Source organism: Trachypithecus francoisi, unplaced genomic scaffold (genome assembly GCF_009764315.1).
Source record: "Trachypithecus francoisi isolate TF-2019V2 unplaced genomic scaffold, Tfra_2.0 Lachesis_group11, whole genome shotgun sequence".
NCBI classification, from domain to species: Eukaryota; Metazoa; Chordata; class Mammalia; order Primates; family Cercopithecidae; genus Trachypithecus; species Trachypithecus francoisi.
Window position 1 is genome coordinate 86,245,394 of NW_022681456.1, and position 18,996 is coordinate 86,264,389.

Consider the following 18,996-nt stretch of genomic DNA (forward strand, 5'->3'; position numbering starts at 1 on the left):
CATTGATTCCTAAAGCTAGTCATCTTACCTGTATTTTAGAATGACTAAAGGTCTTTTCTTTGCTTTTATTAGTCTGATTTCTAAATTCTATTAGTTTCCCCATTTAATAAAAACATATGCATTCTCTCAGTTAACAAAGAGAAATTGACTTACCACTTTAGGGCAAACTGTGTGCTCTCTGGGCTAGAATCAGGAGGGTGGATGGTTTTGCCTTCTTCCTGTAGACTGCCTGTTGATTTAATCTTATTTGACAAGGGAATTTTCAGAGTGGGAAGAGGGAAGAAAAGTCCTGTAAATCCTAAGTGCTGGCTCTAGTTCTCTGCCTTGAGTAGCAAAGAAAATCTCCATTCAATTTTCAAATAAGTCCTAATTTAAATCTTCTATATATTCAATTTCAAAATGATTAAGCATTGGCCATTATAGAATTTACTACCTCCAATCAGTCCACTCATTATCAAATTCAGGGACAGGAATCTCTATTGTTTATCTTCCTTAATAAAGATGAAAGGGAAACTGCTTTTCTTCATTGAGTGTATGTTTTATACCACAATAATCACACATCCACGAACAATTCAATTACCAAATGAACATTTTTTGTGGCTACTTTCTGCCTCTTAAGGCATTCCTCAAAGTTTAAGTACAATTTCAAGTTTATACCTAAATGGAAGACTTTCTGGACTTAATACTTGTTCTCACTTAGATTGGTCATTTTTTGGTTGCTGTTACAAAAATGTCTTTTTCCATGAACAAGATTCTTTCAATGTGTCAGTCATTAGCAGAAATTTTCTCTCATACCTATTTTTAAAATTTATTTGTGCATATTTTTCCTATTTTATTGTCTCATTACTGTTGGGATACACCAGTACTTTACTGAAGCCCTATTAGAGATTACTGGTGGTGGATGGCTGCTCAACTCTCTCTCAATCACTCTCTATTGGAGATACTTTTGAGGAAACAAACAATTCAGCAAGATAAAAGAACACTTTAATTTTCAGACCAAATCAATTTGTGGGAACTTTGTGACTTCAAATCAGAAATTTTTAACTCTTCATGGGCTCCAGCAGCCTTAGGGAAGTTGATAAATTGTGGACTCACCAAGAAAAATGCTCCATTGCTCACAACTTTTCCTATAACATTTCAGAGATGCATGGACACTCTGAAACATGTCTGCTGATTCCCTGGGGGTCCATGAACACCACATTAAATGTATCTACTATAAAGTTTATTCACCCAGAAAAAACAATGTTTTTCTGCATCGTGAAATGATGCATTTAATTTAATCCAAAAAGTCAGAGATTTAAGTATGCATTGGATAAACCAGGTTTTAAGTGGTGTAAGGTTTGAAATTATGAGAGGCACGTTTTATTTAAAGCAGACCCACAGAAGATAGTCAAGCCTCACAAAGGCTGAAGTTTTCTAAGAGAAGACCTTACATGATTTAAGCAAGATTGATGAGTTCATTTACAATGTAAGTGCACTAACCCCATTCCTAAAACAGATTCCATAGAATACACCATAAAATATGTATTATATTTTATTTCCTGTGTTTATAGCATGCTAAGAGAACAACAGAAACACTGTTGCTGTTGAATGTATTCAATACTGTCCTGCCCCTCTTAGGTAAATACGACAAGAATCAGAGCCTTACATTATAATAAGACATTTTCCCACCAGTCTAGTCTACAATGGCATACTTTGTTCATTGTGCTCCTGTGATCATGGAATGTAGACTTGTGTCCCTTAATTCACCCGCACTGTACTTTGAGAATGCAAAATATGTGTATCACCAGCATCCTTTCCTTCCAGGACCTGCCAGACATTATTATGACTGAGTTTATTTTAATTATAACCAAAACTCTATTGTTTTCTTTGTTTGCAATTTTATTTCCACACATATAATAATATCACTTAAAATAATTGTTTGGGACCTTGAGGGGGATACAGTAAACAATATTACTCTTCCCATGTGGTTCTGAATCAACTGAGAAATAAGACAATGAGTCTGCAGATGGAGGTCAACATATCACCTTTATTAATAAGCAGACATGGACTTCCTAATACAGAAGCACAGAGTCAGACAGACAGACATACTTATTCCCCTGTCATTGGCAGCACTGGCCAACAATAGAGGCTTTCCAACAAGGGGCAGAGCCTGCCCTGGAGAAGTCCACTCACTTCCAAGAGGAAGGGGAGAAGAAAGGGATAGAACACATGTACTCAGTTTCTCCTTCTAAAATCATCAATCAGGTAAGCCACTCCACCTCCTGTGGAGAAGAGAAAGGTCATGAGTATTATGTTATTACAATTTCCTTCAAAAAGAAGGAGACATCAGGAGTATGGAAGAAGTTATTTCTCACTCTACCACACCCCTAACAGTATCCAGCATTTTATTCTCTTAGCCGATGAAGTCTATGCCTAATCAGGAATGCCATAATTAAAACAGTTCTAATTCCATTCTCACGTCGCTGCTCCCCCAGTACCAATCACCGCTGTTTCGAGAGGCTCTTGGAACTGTTGGGCCATTTTGATTTTGCCTGCAGATGGTTCTAATATCGGTCAGAACCATAGGTTAATTAAATCAAACATGACACCACTCTAGATCCACAGCTGAAAATTAATTCCCTCTTTTTTTCTCCTTGCCACACTGTGTTCAGCTACATAGTCCAACATATCTTATCAGAGGTTCTTCACTGAGATTAAATCACATCATTTAGATACAATAACAAAATGGAGACTCAAATGTTGTTATGTATATGAGCTACTTTGTAAACTACTGTTAATTTAAGAAAGATTACAGACCCTCAACTCTTTAAATAGGAAACCCAAGGAGTCATGGTTGACTTTTTATTTTATCTCTACGCACTTGTGATTTAAAAAAAAAAAAAAAAAAAAGAGCCTCTTCCAGTTTAACAAAGAAATTTCAAAAGTATATACTGTGTATCTTTCAGAAAACAGAGATATCTTTTTAAATATTACTATGGCCATGAATTAAGACAACCGATAAAAATTACATTTTAGAGTTCAAGATTTGTTGTAGAAGACCTAGCAACAATGTCTGAAGTCCATTCTTCAACGATTCTTTGTTAGAAATGGTGTGGTGGCTCACGCCTGTAATCCCAGCACTTCGGGAGGCCAAGGCGGGCAGATCACAAGGTCAGGAAATCAAGACCATTCTGGCCAACATGGTGAAACCCTGTCTCTACTAAAAATACAAAAATTAGCTGGGCGTGGTTACACACACCTGTAGTCCCAGCTACTCGGGAGGCTGAGGCAGGAGAATTGCTTGAATCCGGGAGGTGGAGGTTGCAGTGAGCCAAGATCATGCCACTGCACTCCAGTCTGGTGACAAAAAATAATAATATGTGCAAGGACAAATTTTATGTTACAGAATGACGTGTGTTTATCTGCTGTTACAGGAATAAAGACATGAGTGTTTTTATTTTCTTGCTGATATTTCTTCAACTAATGGGGGGAATGTCATTTTCAAGTCAAGGTGCTAGAATTCAATTCATTAGCACCGAGACAGAATTTTTAAAATCTGAGAAGGTCCAAATATACCATCTGAAAAAGATGGGGCAGAATAAGATTTTTAGCAAACGGTATATGGGGTGTCATGGAGTCAGAGATCACCTTTAACTCTCCTTTTAGATCTTAGTGGGCTCTATTTAGCCGGATTTAGAAACCAAATTGACACCAAGCAGATTAATAAAAGTGTACAAATTATATTAGTTTTACATACACATGAGGATCTTTACATGAGAGTGGTCAAAGCAAGGCGTTTTGTATTGTTTTAGACAAAGAACAATGATTTTGAGAAGAAATGACAGGACAAAGAAAATCTGGCTAGAGGCAGTAAAATGTTTTAGGAGAGTCACTAGGAGATATATGGGGGGGCGTGTGAAGCAGGTGGAAGGTGGGGTTACTTTGTTCAGTATGTTTATTTAGGTTTATTGTAGTCTTTAAGTCTCTGGTGATAAGGGCTATTTTTTCACCCTGGTATGAAGAAAGTACCCCTGCCAGCGGAATCTTTATGGTTTGATGTAAGAGGTTAGCTCTGAGACTACAACTTTTTCCATTTTTTTTTTTTTTTTTTTTTGAGACAGAGTCTCGCTCTGTCATCCAGGCTGGAGCGCAGTGGCGCGATCTCAGCTCACCACAACCTCCACCTCCTGGGTTCAAGCGATTCTCCTGCCTCAACCTCCTGAGTAGCTGGGATTACAGGCATGCACCACCACACCCAGCTAATTTTTAGTAGAGACGGGGTTTCTCCGTGTTGGTCAGGCTGGTCTCGAACTCCTGACCTCAGGTGATCTGCCTGCCTTGGCCTCCCAAAGTGCTGGGATTACAGGCGTGAACCACCACGCCTGGCCTTCAATGTGTTTAACTCAAAATAATAAATATTTGGGAGGCCAAGGCAGGCAGATCACGAGGTCAGGAGTTCGAGAAAGCCTGGCCAACAGGGTGAAACACCGTCTCTACTAAAGATACAAAAAATTAGCTGGGCATGGTGGCATGCGCCTGTAATCCCAGCTACTTGGGAGGCTGAGGCAGGAGAATTGCTTGAACCCAGGAGGCGGAGGTTGCAGTGAGCCGAGATCATGCCATTGCACTCCAGCCTGGGTGACAGGGAGAGACTGCATCTCAAAATAATAATAATATACCAGTCTGGCATATTTGGGGATGGCACATCTTTCACTCCTTCAAGGGGCATGTAAGTTTTCACACCTATACTATAAAGTGTATACACATGCAACTTATCAATGTCATTTAAGTAGACATTCACCTCCAACAGTATAAAAGAACAAAGTCATCAGACACACCTTCTCTTCCAGAGTGGCCGGCCAGGTCAGATGATCCTACCTGGACCAGCTTCTCTTCAAACACTATGAGATGTTTTCTGTTACTCATTACTTGATTCAGTGACAAACATCATTATCAGCCAAGAAACAGAATGAGGTAAGATGTGATTTCCATGATATTGTCCCATTTATTTAGACAAATCCTTCACCAATTAACCTCTAATGGTAGCTAACAAGGCGCTAAATGCTGGGTATCACAGAATTCTTTCTGGCACAATAAACCACAGGTAAGCATTTATCCTCCAGTAGGGCCTAGTCATTCCTCAGGTCAAATCTGTTTCTTCTTAGACAAATCCCAGGCTTCTCTGGAGTGTAGCTCACTGACTTGTTTTGCCCAGACTGTGACCTAAGCCCAAACATGTCCACTGAGCACAGGCTTCCAAGAAACATCTTAAAACAGTACTCTCTGCCCTTCCCTTCCTTTTCTGGGCCCCGAAGAGAAGTCCTAGGCACAAGAAAAGTATCCCAAAGTAAAGATGATGGGAGTAGCCTACTGCCCAGTCACTACCTTGACCTAGCATCAAATCACAACTGGAGGGAATCTATAGCTGCAAGGAGTGGCAGTGAGAGGGTAGGTAGCTCTAAATCCAGATCGAGAATATGTGAGATTGAGAGACATGGAGAAGACAGGGGAGTTTGACCAGAGTAAGATAAACGGCAGGCAACCATCACCACAAATGGGAAAAGGAGAGGGAGAAGAATGAGGATTGGAAGTAGATTGAAAAAGGAAAAACGACTAACAGAAGGTAGAGTGAGAGTGTATAGAAAAGGGAGTAGGAGAGGAGAAAATGAAGAGAAATGGTTGGCAGAACTGAAAGTTAAGCAGGAATATAGTTATCATCTATAAGCATCTGAAGGTGAGGAGGCTGGGTGCAGTGGCTCACACTTGTAATCCCAGCACTTTGGGAGGCCAAGGCAGAAGAATCACTTAAAGCCACAAGTTCAAGACCAGCATAGGCAACATAGTGAGCACCTGTCTCTATAATTAAGTTAAAAAAAAAAAAAGTAAAAGCATCTGAAGGTGGAAGGGATCTGATACATCCTAACTCCAAAACAAGATGAAAAGCATAAGACAGACTTAATATGAACATAACAACTTCCTAAAAGTTACAATAGAGAGATAAGAGCATAAGAATTGTGACTGCTCATTCTTTGAAAATGGAAAAAAAACAAGATTTATTGCCAGAGACAAAGGGACAGTTGAAAGTTCTCTGAAGGTCCATTCCAGAAAGGTTAAATATATGCCCTGCTCATAGCTTCCCTTTTCACACAGGGATAGTTGGATCCTTTCCACCTAATTGTGTGTAACCGTAAATTCCAACCCCAGGAGGAAAACTGTCTCCTGTTAGGAAGGCATGCATGGGCGCCCACCGAGTCCCCAGCTCCAGCACGCACAGCATGGGTGGCTGCGGTAGCAGCAGCAACTGCTGGGCGAGTGAGTCTGGAAATAGGTGGGTGACTGGGAAGAGCTTGACATGTCTCCAGAAAAGGTGCAAATCACTGTTAGCTGAGGGACAATCCTGAGGATTAGTATGTTTTTATTTTCCCTGAAACTTCAACCCATTCATCATTTTAAATTAGGCACACAGAGATTCAACATTTTTTTCTTCTAGAAAAATACACCTTCAAATATCTCAAGTATTTCCTAAATACAATCTTCTATAAGCTGATAGCCACCATCCCTTTCCCTCACACACTCCATTCTTTAATTCCTAAAACTTTTCCTCATTAGGCATGGGCCCCAGACCCAAGTATCTTAGTTTTTCACCTCTGAACACATCCTGGTTAGTGGCTAATCCTTCAATATTGAGGGCTCTGGAGCAGATGCAATACTTCACTTGATGCCTGATCAAACCAGAGTAGAGCACATTACAACCAGCACTTTCTTCATGTTTTGATATTATGATTCTATGTATGCAGCCTGTGGTGACCCTGGCATTTTTGCCACCCCATAACACTGCCAAATTACTAGAGTTTATTAAGTTCCAAAAGGATGACCACCATTCATCTATTCTGTTTTATAATTGGGCTTCTTGGACCAAGTTGGTACCTTCTGTTACCCCACAGCTATATCCTTGTGCTTTTCCCATCTTCCCTCCTCAAGCAGGCCCCAGATGCTAAGGAACCGCAGCACAGTGACAGAATTTATCCTCTTGGGCTTTCAGCAGAGCACCACTTCCACACGAGCATTGCTCTCTGCCCTCTTCTTGGCCCTCTACAGTCTCACCATGGCCATGAATGGCCTCAACATCTTTATCACCTGAACAGACCCCAAGCTCAAAAGCCCCATGTACTTCTTCCTCAGCCACCTGTCTCTCCTGGATGTCTGCTTCATCACCACTACCATCCCACAGATGTTGACTTACCTCGTGGTCAGGAACCACGCTGTCTCCTTTGTATCTTGCATGACCCAGATGTACTTTGTCTTCTGTGCTGGTGTGACGAGTGCATCCTCTCGGCTTTTATGGCCTATGACCGTTACGTTACTATCTGCTACCCACTTAGCTATGTCCAGATCATAAGCCAGAATGTCTGTGTCAGGCTTGTGGGAACTGCCTGGTTCTCTGGACTGATCAATGGCATCTTTCTTGAGTATGTTTCATTCCGAGAGCCCTTCTGCAGAGACAACCACATAGAAAACTTCTTCTGTGAGGCCCCCATGGTGATCGGCCTCTCTTGTGGGGACCCTCAGTTTAGTCTGAGGGCAATCTTTGCCGATGCCATCGTGGAGCTGCTCAGCCCCATGGTGCTCATTGTCACTTCCTATGTGTGCATCCTTGCCACCATCCTCAGCAGAGCCTCCTCCTCAGGTCAAGGGAAGACTTTATCTACTTGTGCCTCTCACCTGACTGGTCATCTTTCTCTACACCTCAGCTATGTTCTCTTACATGAACCCCCACAGCACACATGGGCCTGACAAAGACAAACCTTTCTCCCTCCTGTACAGCATCATTACCCCCATGTGCAACCCCATCATTACAAGGAAATGAAGGAGGCCATGGTGAGGGCACTTGGGAGAACCAGGCTGGCCCCGGCACAGTCTGTCTAGCAGGAAGGCCCTGAAAGGAAAGCTCCTTCACCTGAGGTATGGGAAAGTTACCCCTTCTCCAGCGCTGGCAGATGAGTAACTCTCCTATGCTAAAAGGCTCCAGGAAAGAGCATTCATGGCTTCCTTGGCACTAGAATCAGACCTGAAAGTTCCTCCTGATGTCCAATGTCCTGATGTTATCTCTCTGACTTCACTTCCACGTTGTTTTTTCTCGGACCTTCCTCAGGAGAATTTCAGATTTTCCTTAGTTTCTTTTCCTCTTAAGTTCCCACAACAGGATTCAGTAAATAAGCGTATTTAACTCCGTTTTATTGGTATTTACATGCTAGTCCCCCAACCTGAGTTGCGTACATACATTTAGAAGTAAACTTTTTTATTTTTCAGCTTTTCATTTTACTGTTTTTCTTTCTTAAATTCCACTCTCACTTCCTGGGTCTACCCTCATCTACCCAATTCCTATGCAAAGTACGTCAAGACGCAAGAAGAAAAGGGCTGGGTGCAGTGGCTCCTGATTGTAATCTCAGCACTCTGGGAGGCTGAGGAGGGAGTTTGAGACCTGCCTGGGCAACACAGGGAGACCTATCTCTACAAAAACGTTTAAAAATAACTGGGCGTTGTGGCACATGCCTGTAGTCCCAGCTACTGAGGAGGCTGAGGTGGGAGGATTGCTTGGGCCTGGGAAGCTAAGGCTATGTGAGCAGTGATAGCACTGCTGCACTCCAGCCTGAGCAACACAGCAAGACCCTGTCTCATTTAAAAAGAAAAAAAAAAGGAAGGAAGGAAGACAGGAAGGGAGGAAGGGAGCAAAGGAGGGAGGGGAAGAAAAAAGAAACTAGGAATAAGTATTCACACAAGAAAAGTCAGAGAAAAAAAAAGATCAGCACCCTGAACTTCATCTTCTTAGCTTCCACGAGTCGTGGGGGGAGAATGATACTAAATGGCAACAGTGCACTCAATTTGTCTGTGTAGTGTGTTGTCAGGGAGGGATGGGTGACACACGCCAGTGTGCCAAACCCCTTCTCCTAAATCCTCTAGCTTCCTTTAGCAACAGGACCGTCTGCATGATATTTCCCTTCCCATGGAAGTGGTAAGTGCCTCTACCAAGCCTCTCAGGTTACCTATTTCCTTCCCTGTTATCCATACCCCAAATTAACTCCCCTCTCCCCCTACTGCCTTCCTTTTTCACTTCCATCTTTCATTTCATTCCACCTCAATCCTACTCCACCTTACCTCCTCATCTCACATGGATCCCTGTATTTTAAGGAACACTTCTGCATACTACCTCCACCATTGCAGAAGTCTTTTGATTTGTAACCCTACCCTCTGTAGCTTCCTCTAGCTTCTCACCTTAACCAAATACAGCTTTCTTTGAGAAGGTACTACATTCTCAGCAGTTCTCTTTCTTTGAAAATCGCATTTTTCTCATACCTCTTCATAATAAATAAACAAAGGGGTAGTCCTGTTCTTTATTTCCCAGTGCACTTCCATAATATGAATGGACCTCATTTGGGATGTTCTCAAATAGATGTACTGCCCTTTCCACTCATGCACATTACACACTACCCTTTGCAATGATGACTTAAAACAGTAGCTTTGGCCGGGCGCAGTGGCTCAAGCCTGTAATCCCAGCACTTTGGGAGGCCGAGATGGGCGGATCACGAGGTCAGGAGATCGAGTCCATCCTGGCTAACACGGTGAAACCCCGTTTCTACTAAAAAATACAAAATACTAGCCGGGCAATGTGGCGGGCGCCTGTAGTCCCAGCTACGTGGGAGGCTGAGGCAGGAGAATGGCGTGAACCCAGGAGGCGGAGCTTGCAGTGAACTGAGATCCGGCCACTGCACTCCAGCCTGGGCGGCAAAGCGAAACTCCGTCTCAAAAAAAAAAAAAAAAAAAAAAAAACAGTAGCTTCTGGCAGGATGTGGTGGCTCATGCCTGTAATTCCAGCATTGTAGGAGGCCAAGGTGGGCAGATTACTTGAGGCCAGGAGTTCAAGACCAGCCTGGTCAACATGGTGAAACCCCGTCTCTAATAAAAATACAAAAACTAGAAGATGGCCGAATAGGAACAGCTCCAGTCTCCAACTCCCAGCGCGAGCGACACAGAAGACCAGTGATTTCTGCATTTTCAACTGAGGTACTGGGGTCATCTCACTAGGGAGTGCCGGACAATCGGTGCTGGTCAGCTGCTGCAGCCTGACCAGCGAGAGCTGAAGCAGGGCGAGGCATCGCCTCACCTGGGAAGCGCAAGGGTCAAGGGAATCCCTTTTCCTAGCCAGGGGAACTGAGACACACAACACCTGGAAAATCGGGTAATTCCTACCCCAATACTGCGCTTTAAGCAAATGGGCACACCAGGAGATTATACCCACACCTGGCTGGGAGGGTCCCACGGCCACGGAGCCTCCCTCATTGCTAGCACAGCAGTCTACGATCTAACCGCAAGGCAGCAGCGAGGCTGGGGGAGGGGCGCCTGCCATTGCTGAGGCTTAAGTAGGTAAACAAAGCCGCTGGGAAGCTCGAACTGGGTGGAGCTCACAGCAGCTCAAGGAAACCTGCCTGTCTCTGTAGACTCCACCTCTGGGGACAGGGCACAGCTAAAAAACAACAGGGGAAGCAGCAGAGGCCTGTGCAGACGCGAACGACTCTGTCTGACAGCTTTGAAGAGAGCAGTAGATCTCCCAACACAGAGGTTGAGATCTGAGAACGGGCAGACGGCCTGCTCAAGTGGGCCCCTGACCCATGAGTAGCCTAACTGGGAGACATCCCCCACTAGGGGCAGTCTGACACCCCACACCTCACAGGGTGGAGTACACCCCTGAGAGGAAGCTTCCAAAGGAAGAATCAGACAGGTACACTCGCTGTTCAGCAATATTCTATCTTCTGCAACCTCTGCTGCTGATACCCAGGCAAACAGGGTCGGGAGTGGACCTCAAGCAATTTCCAACAGACCTATAGCTGAGGGTCCTGACTGTCAGAAGGAAAACTATCAAACAGGAAGGATAGCTATACCAAAACCCCATCAGTATGTCACCATCATCAAAGACCAGAGACAGATAAAACCACAAAGATGGGGAAAAAGCAGGGCAGAAAAGCTGGAAATTCAAAAAATAAGAGCGCATCTCCCCCTGCAAAGGAGCGCAGCCATCGCCAGCAACGGATCAAAGCTGGTCAGAGAATGACTTTGACGAGATGAGAGAAGAAGGCTTCAGTCCATCAAACTTCTCAGAGCTAAAGAAGGAATTATGTACCCAGCACAAAGAAACTAAAAATCTTGAAAAAAGAGTGGAAGAATTGACAGCTAGACTAATTAATGCAGAGAAGGTCATAAACGAAATGACAGAGATGAAAACCATGACACGAGAAATACGTGACAAATGCATAAGCTTCAGTAACTGACTCGATCAACTGGAAGAAAGAGTATCAGCGATTGAGGATCAAATGAATGAAATGAAGCGAGAAGAGAAACCAAAAGAAAAAAGAAGAAAAAGAAATGAACAAAGCCTGCAAGAAGTATGGGATTATGTGAAAAGACCAAATCTACGTCTGATTGGGGTGCCTGAAAGTGAGGGGGAAAATGGAACCAAGTTGGAAAACACTCTTCAGGATATCATCCAGGAGAACTTCCCCAACTTAGTAGGGCAGGCCAACGTTCAAATTCAGGAAATACAGAGAATGCCACAAAGATACTCCTCCAGAAGAGCAACTCCAAGACACATAATTGCCAGGTTCAGCAAAGTTGAAATGAAGGAAAAAATCTTAAGGGCAGCCAGAGAGAAAGGTCGGGTTACCCACAAAGGGAAGCCCATCAGACTAACAGCAGATCTCTCGGCAGAAACTCTACAAGCCAGAAGAGAGTGAGGGCCAATATTCAACGTTCTTAAAGAAAAGAATTTTAAACCCAGAATTTCATATCCAGCCAAACTAAGTTTCATAAGTGAAGGAGAAATAAAATCCTTTACAGATAAGCAAATGCTTAGAGATTTTGTCGCCACCAGGCCTGCCTTACAAGAGACCCTGAAGGAAGCCCTAAACATGGAAAGGAACAACCGGTACCAGCCATTGCAAAAACATGCCAAAATGTAAAGACCATCAAGGCTAGGAAGAAACTGCGTCAACTAACGAGCAAAATAACCAGTTAATATCATAATGGCAGGAGCAAGTTCACACATAACAATATTAACCTTAAATGTAAATGGACTAAATGCTCCAATTAAAAGACACACACTGGCAAACTGGATAAAGAGTCAAGACCCATCAGTCTGCTGTATTCAGGAGACCCATCTCACATGCAGAGACATACATAGGCTCAAAATAAAGGGATGCAGGAAGATCTACCAAGCAAATGGAGAAGAAAAAAAAGCAGGGGTTGCAATCCTAGTCTCTGATAAAACAGACTTTAAACCATCAAAGATCAAAAGAGACAAAGAAGGCCATTACATAATGGTAAAGGGATCAATTCAACAGGAAGAGCTAACTATCCTAAATATATATGCACCCAATACAGGAGCACACAGATTCATAAAGCAAGTCCTTAGAGACTTATGAAGAGACTGAGACTCCCATACAATAATAATGGGAGACTTCAACACTCCACTGTCAACATTAGACAGATCAACGAGACAGAAACTTAACAAGGATATCCAGGAATTGAACTCATCTCTGCACCAAGCGGACCTAATAGACATCTATAGAACTCTCACCCCAAATCAACAGATATACATTCTTCTCAGCACCACATCGCACTTATTCCAAAATTGACCACATAATTGGAAGTAAAGCACTCCTCAGCAAATGTCAAAGAACAGAAATTATAACAAACTGTCTCTCAGACCACAGTGCAATCAAACTAGAACTCAGGACTAAGAAACTCAATCAAAACCGCTCAACTACATGGAAACTGAACAACCTGCTCCTGAATGACTACTGGGTACATAACGAAATGAAAGCAGAAATAAAGATGTTCTTTGAAACCAATGAGAACAAAGATACAACATACCAGAATCTCTGGGACACATTTAAAGCAGTGTGTAGAGGGAAATTTATAGCACTAAATGCCCACAAGAGAAAGCAGGAAAGATCTAAAATTGACACTCTAACATCACAATTGAAAGAACTAGAGAGGCAAGAGCAAACACATTCAAAAGCTAGCAGAAGGCAAGAAATGACTAAGATCAGAGCAGAACTGAAGGAGATAGAGACACAAAAAACCCTCCAAAAAATCAATGAATCCAGGAGTTGGTTTTTTGAAAAGATCAACAAAATTGACAGACCGCTAGCAAGACTAATAAAGAAGAAAAGAGAGAGGAATCAAATAGACGCAATAAAAAATGATAAAGGGGATATCACCACCAACCCCACAGAAATACAAACTACCATCAGAGAATACTATAAACACCTCTACGCAAATCAACTAGAAAATCTAGAAGAAATGGATAATTTCCTGGACACTTACACTCTCCAAGACTAAACCAGGAAGAAGTTGAATCCCTCAATAGACCAATAGCAGGCTCTGAAATTGAGGCAACAATTAATAGCCTACCCACCAAAAAAAGTCCAGGACCAGATGGATTCACAGCTGATTTACCAGAGGTACAAGGAGGAGCTGCTACCATTCCTTCTGAAACTATTCCAATCAATTGAAAAAGAGGGAATCCTCCCTAACTCATTTTATGAGGCCAACATCATCTTGATACCAAAGCCTGGCAGAGACACAACAATAAAAGAGAATTTTAGACCAATATCCCTGATGAACATCAATGCAAGAATCCTCAATAAAATACTGGCAAACTGGATTCAGCAGCACATCAAAAAGCTTATCCACCATGATCAAGTGGGCTTCATCCCTGGGATGCAAGGCTGGTTCAACATTCACAAATCAATAAACGTAATCCAGCATATAAACAGAACCAAAGACAAGAACCACATGATTATCTCAATAGACGCAGAAAAGGCTTTTGACAAAATTCAACAGCCTTTCATGCTAAAAACGCTCAATAAATTCGGTATTGATGGAACGTACCTCAAAATAATAAGAGCTATTTATGACAAACTCACAGCTAATATCATACTGAATGGGCAAAAACTGGAAAAATTCCCTTTGAAAACTGGCACAAGACAGGGATGCCCTCTCTCACCACTCCTATTCAACATAGTGTTGGAAGTTCTGGCTAGGGCAATCAGGCAAGAGAAAGAAATCAAGGGTATTCAGTTAGGAAAAGAAGAAGTCAAATTGTCCCTGTTTGCAGATGACATGATTGTATACTTAGAAAACCCCATCGTCTCAGCCCAAAATCTCCTTAAGCTGATAAGCAACTTCAGCAAAGTCTCAGGATACAAAATCAATGTGCAAAAATCACAAGCATTCTTATACACCAGTATCAGACAAGCAGAGAGCCAAATCAGGAATGAACTTCCATTCACAATTGCTTCAAAGAGAATAAAATACCTAGGAATCCAACTTACAAGGGATGTCAAGGACCTCTTCAAGGAGAACTACAAACCACTGCTCAGTGAAATCAAAGAGGACACAAATAAATGGAAGAACATACCATGCTCATGGATAGGAAGAATCAATATTGTGAAAATGGCCATACTGCCCAAGGTTATTTATAGATTCAATGCCATCCCCATCAAGCTACCAATGACTTTCTTCACAGAATTGGAAAAAACTGCTTTCAAGTTCATATGGAACCAAAAAAGAGCCCGCATTGCCAAGACAATCCTAAGTCAAAAGGACAAAGATGGAGGCGTCACGCTACCTGACTTCAAACTATACTACAAGGCTACAGTAACCAAAACAGCATGGCACTGGTACCAAAACAGAGATATAGACCAATGGAACAGAACAGAGTCCTCAGAAATAATACCACACATCTACAGCCATCTGATCTTTGACAAACCCGAGAGAAACAAGAAATGGGGAAAGGATTCCCTATTTAATAAATGGTGCTGGGAAAATTGGCTAGCCATAAGTAGAAAGCTGAAACTGGATCCTTTCCTTACTCCTTATACGAAGATTAATTCAAGATGGATTAGAGACTTAAATGTTAGACCTAATACCATAAAAACCCTAGAAGAAAATCTAGGTAGTACCATTCAGGACATAGGCATGGGCAAGGACTTCATGTCTAAAACACCAAAAGCAACGGCAGCAAAAGCCAAAATTGACAAATGGGATCTCATTAAACTAAAGAGCTTCTGCACAGCAAAAGAAACTACCATCAGAGTGAACAGGCAACCTACAGAATGGGAGAAAATTTTTGCAATCTATTCATCTGACAAAGGGCTAATATCCAGAATCTACAAAGAACTCAAACAAATATACAAGAAAAAACAAACAACCCCATTAAAAAGTGGGCAAAGGATATGAACAGACATTTCTCAAAAGAAGACATTCATACAGCCAACAGACACATGAAAAAATGCTCATCATCACTGGCCATCAGAGAAATGCAAATCAAAACCACAATGAGATACCATCTCACACCAGTTAGAATGGCAATCATTAAAAAATCAGGAAACAACAGGTGTTGGAGAGGATGTGGAGAAATAGGAACACTTTTACACTGTTGGTGGGATTGTAAACTAGTTCAACCATTATGGACAACAGTATGGCAATTCCTCAAGGATCTAGAACTAGATGTACCATATGACCCAGCCATCCCACTACTGGGCATATACCCAAAGGATTATAAATTATTCTACTACAAAGACACATGCACACGTATGTTTATTGCGGCACTATTCACAATAGCAAAGACTTGGAATCAACCCAAATGTCCATCTGTGACAGACTGGATTAAGAAAATGTGGCACATATACACCATGGAATACTATGCAGCCATAAAAAGGATGAGTTTGCGTCCTTTGTAGGGACATGGATGCAGCTGGAAACCATCATTCTTAGCAAACTCTCACAAGAAGAGAAAACCAAACACCGCATGTTCTCACTCATAGGTGGGAACTGAACAATGAGATCACTTGGACTCGGGAAGGGGAACATCACACACCGGGGCCTATCATGGGGAGGGGGGAGGGGGAAGGGATTGCATTGGGGAGTTATACATGATATAAATGATGAATTGATGGGTGCTGACGAGTTGATGGGTGCAGCACACCAACATGGCACAAGTATACATATGTAACAAACCTGCACGTTATGCACATGTACCCCAGAACTTAAAGTATAATAAAAATAAATAAATTAAAAAAAAAAATACAAAAACTAGCTGGGCGTGGTGGCGCATGCTTGTAATTCCAGGTACTTGAGAGGCTGAGGCGGGAGGATCATTTGAACCCAGGAGGCGGAAGCTACAGTGAGCCGTGATTCCACCACTGCACTCCAGCCTGGGTGAGAGAGTGCGACTCCATCTCAAAACAAAACAAAACAAAACAAAAAACAAAGCAAAACAAAAACAGTACCTTCAGTCCACAAAACTCCAATCTTTTGAGTCCAAATTGATTTCTCCAGAAATCAGAGGATGTGAGAAGCTCTTCTTAACAAGGAGAAAGGAGAAATCACTGTAATTGGGAAGAAACAATAAATGCAGAACCTAAAATTTCCATTGTCAAAATTTGCATCAAAGTTAAACAGGCAAGAAAGACCTTAATACTACTGCAATACGAGATTAAACTCAATGCTACTGAAACAAGGGTCTGGGAAGTTTTCAAGAGCTGCTGTGGGGGAAATCACATGACATCTGTGTTTGCTAATTGCAAAGGAAAAGGAAACTTTCTTGTATCTTCAAAACAAGCTGTAGTTTTACAATTCCAAACAAGGCACCCACAGGTTAGGCCCCCACCCTCCCACAGAGACTGAGAGATAGGGGTGCTATCTTCCTTGATAATTACATTTCAAAGGGATGGCTCCCAGGTCCTTGAGAAAGACATTCCCTGGGTCGTAAAACTGGCATAAGCTTCTAAGGAGATTTATATACATTTCAAAGGAGCAGAGAAGAATTTGCAATTACAAGTTTTCTAAAGTTAACACTCAAAGAAAAGAGAGGTCAGGGGCCTAACGTCCAGAAGAAACCGGTCTAAAGTTGTCAGACTGGGGTGAATGTTAAGGCTCTTTTGGTCACCATGGAAAAAAACAACAAAAGGTCCCAATCTTTCCCCCTAGGGTCTCAGCTTCTTCTGTAGGTTTGAAAATTCCTATGTCAAAGAGGAAAAAGTGAAGGAAAGGAAGAAAGGCAAAGGAGAAGAAAGACTGCTTTTATAAAAGTTTTCTAAGAAATCATTTCTTAGCTTTACATTTGCCCAGCACTGATACACGCTGAGATTATAAACGAGACAGTTCCAGCTTTTGAGAATCTCAGTATAGTAGGGCAGACAAGAACAAATAATGGTAATAGAAAGGGCAAGAGTTATAAAAGGCCTACACCAAAGTACTTTGGAAGCACATACGATAACATACTTATTAAGCACTTGCTGTAAGAGCTTTCCATTTAATCCTCACATAACCTTATGAGGTATTAGTATTATCTCAATGCTAAGATGCAAAAACTGAGGCTCATAGAGGTCAAATACTCAAAACCCACAGCATTCACAATGGCATAGAGGCCTGCGCCTATAATCCCATAGGCTGAGGCAGGAGGATTGCTTGACCCCAGCCTGCAGTAAGCTATGATCCCGCCACTGCACCCTAGCCTGGGCGACACAGCGAGACCCCATCTCCCTAAAAAATAAAAAATAAAAACAAAATTAAAATAAAGAAAAATAATAAAACGGCATAGCTCCTGTTCCTAAGCTAGGAGGGCGCAGGCTTTATAACAAGGAGGTGATATTGGCTGAGCAGTTAAAAATACGCTGGAGTTGTAAGGTAGAAAATTGGGGCAGGGGGTTCGATACTAGGGACGAGTGAAATTCCAGGCAAGAGGAATCGCTCGCTTCGTCGTAGAACTGGTGCTGTCAACATGGATGGCAGAAGGCGAGCTGGGGCCTGGAATGCTGGAAAAGCAGGCTGAGTGACCTGGAACTGCTTTTTCAAGGGCGAACACTGTCTCATTCAAGGACCTGGGCTGACGGAGGGACGGGCCCGAGGTGGGAACGGACGCGAACGGAGCTCGCACGAGAAGCCACAGCCTTGGCCGCGTCTCCCCTGCCGTAGCTTGGGCCCTGGTCCCTGGTCTCTGAAGGACACAAATTGCCCCCAGACTCTGCGAAAACCTATGCAAATGTAATTAACCAGAAACTACCCTGAAACTGCACGGCACTTTCCAGTCCCCTTTCATGTCCTAATGGAAAGACACTTGTCGCCAGTGGGCACGCAACTCGGCTCTGGGGTTACCACGGCGCAGCCCAAAGACCGAAAATGAGGGAAGGGTACCCAGGAATTGCCCACCGCAGGGTTTGGCTGGGCCCTCGGCTCCCTCACACCAAAACCTGAAGTTGACGCCATATTTCCAGGGCCGGCTCCGCGACGCACTTCCAAACTACCCAAGAGGCTGTAGGGCCACTGACCTAATTAGAACCTGGAGAGGAGATAGGAGCGGCCTGCGCAGACAGCCTGTGACGAAACACCTTCCTCCGCCTCTCGGACCGGGGCTGTGGCAGCCAATGAGCGCCCTCTCTTTGGCTGCCTTGCTTGCGCCGAATTGCGGTAACCTGACAACCTCTGCGGAACACGATCTATTCTGGGACACCAGTGCGGCTGCTCAGTCCCTCCAGCGGGAGATGCGGACCTTGAGGCTTAGGATGCCCTCCTAGCCTAGTGGAATGCTTGAGATACTGCGCCCCATTGGCGCAGGATGGGATGGGAGCGAAGCAAGACTTGACGCAGACCTGAGCAGAGGTCTCTGCCAATCACATCCGGCCTCCATAGCTCCCAGCCTTGACCGCGGATCCGAAGCCAAGTTCTTTCGCAGTGATAGCCCGGACTCAGTGAATTGTATAATTGTTGAATCCTCTTCCCTCCATTGAACAAGTGTCCTTTGAGCTGCCTTACCTCCCCTTTCCAGGTACCCACTCCGTGAAACCTCCCATAAGCCCTAGCCCTTTCTGGGTTTACTAGACTTTCTTTGAGTTCCCTTAATAATCTGGGCGTTTTTCTGTCACTGTACTCCCTTATTGTTTTAGAGTGTATTTA

At 43.0% G+C, this 18,996-nt stretch overlaps 1 protein-coding gene and 1 long non-coding RNA gene across 2 annotated transcripts; one reads left to right on the forward strand and one right to left on the reverse strand.

Moving 5' to 3' along the window:
- Positions 1-2,009: 2,009 nt before the first annotated feature.
- Positions 2,010-18,368, reverse strand: LOC117090209. The gene is made up of 3 exons (XR_004439932.1): positions 18,253-18,368; positions 16,332-16,430; positions 2,010-2,264 (listed from the first exon to the last, which is right to left on the reverse strand). It is a non-coding gene; the product is annotated as an uncharacterized LOC117090209 (long non-coding RNA).
- LOC117090208 (olfactory receptor 10AD1) lies at positions 6,974-7,908 on the forward strand. The gene is given in 4 exon segments (XM_033222258.1): positions 6,974-7,298; positions 7,301-7,709; positions 7,711-7,835; positions 7,838-7,908. Coding segments are annotated over 4 exon segments (930 nt in total).
- Positions 18,369-18,996: the final 628 nt, after the last annotated feature.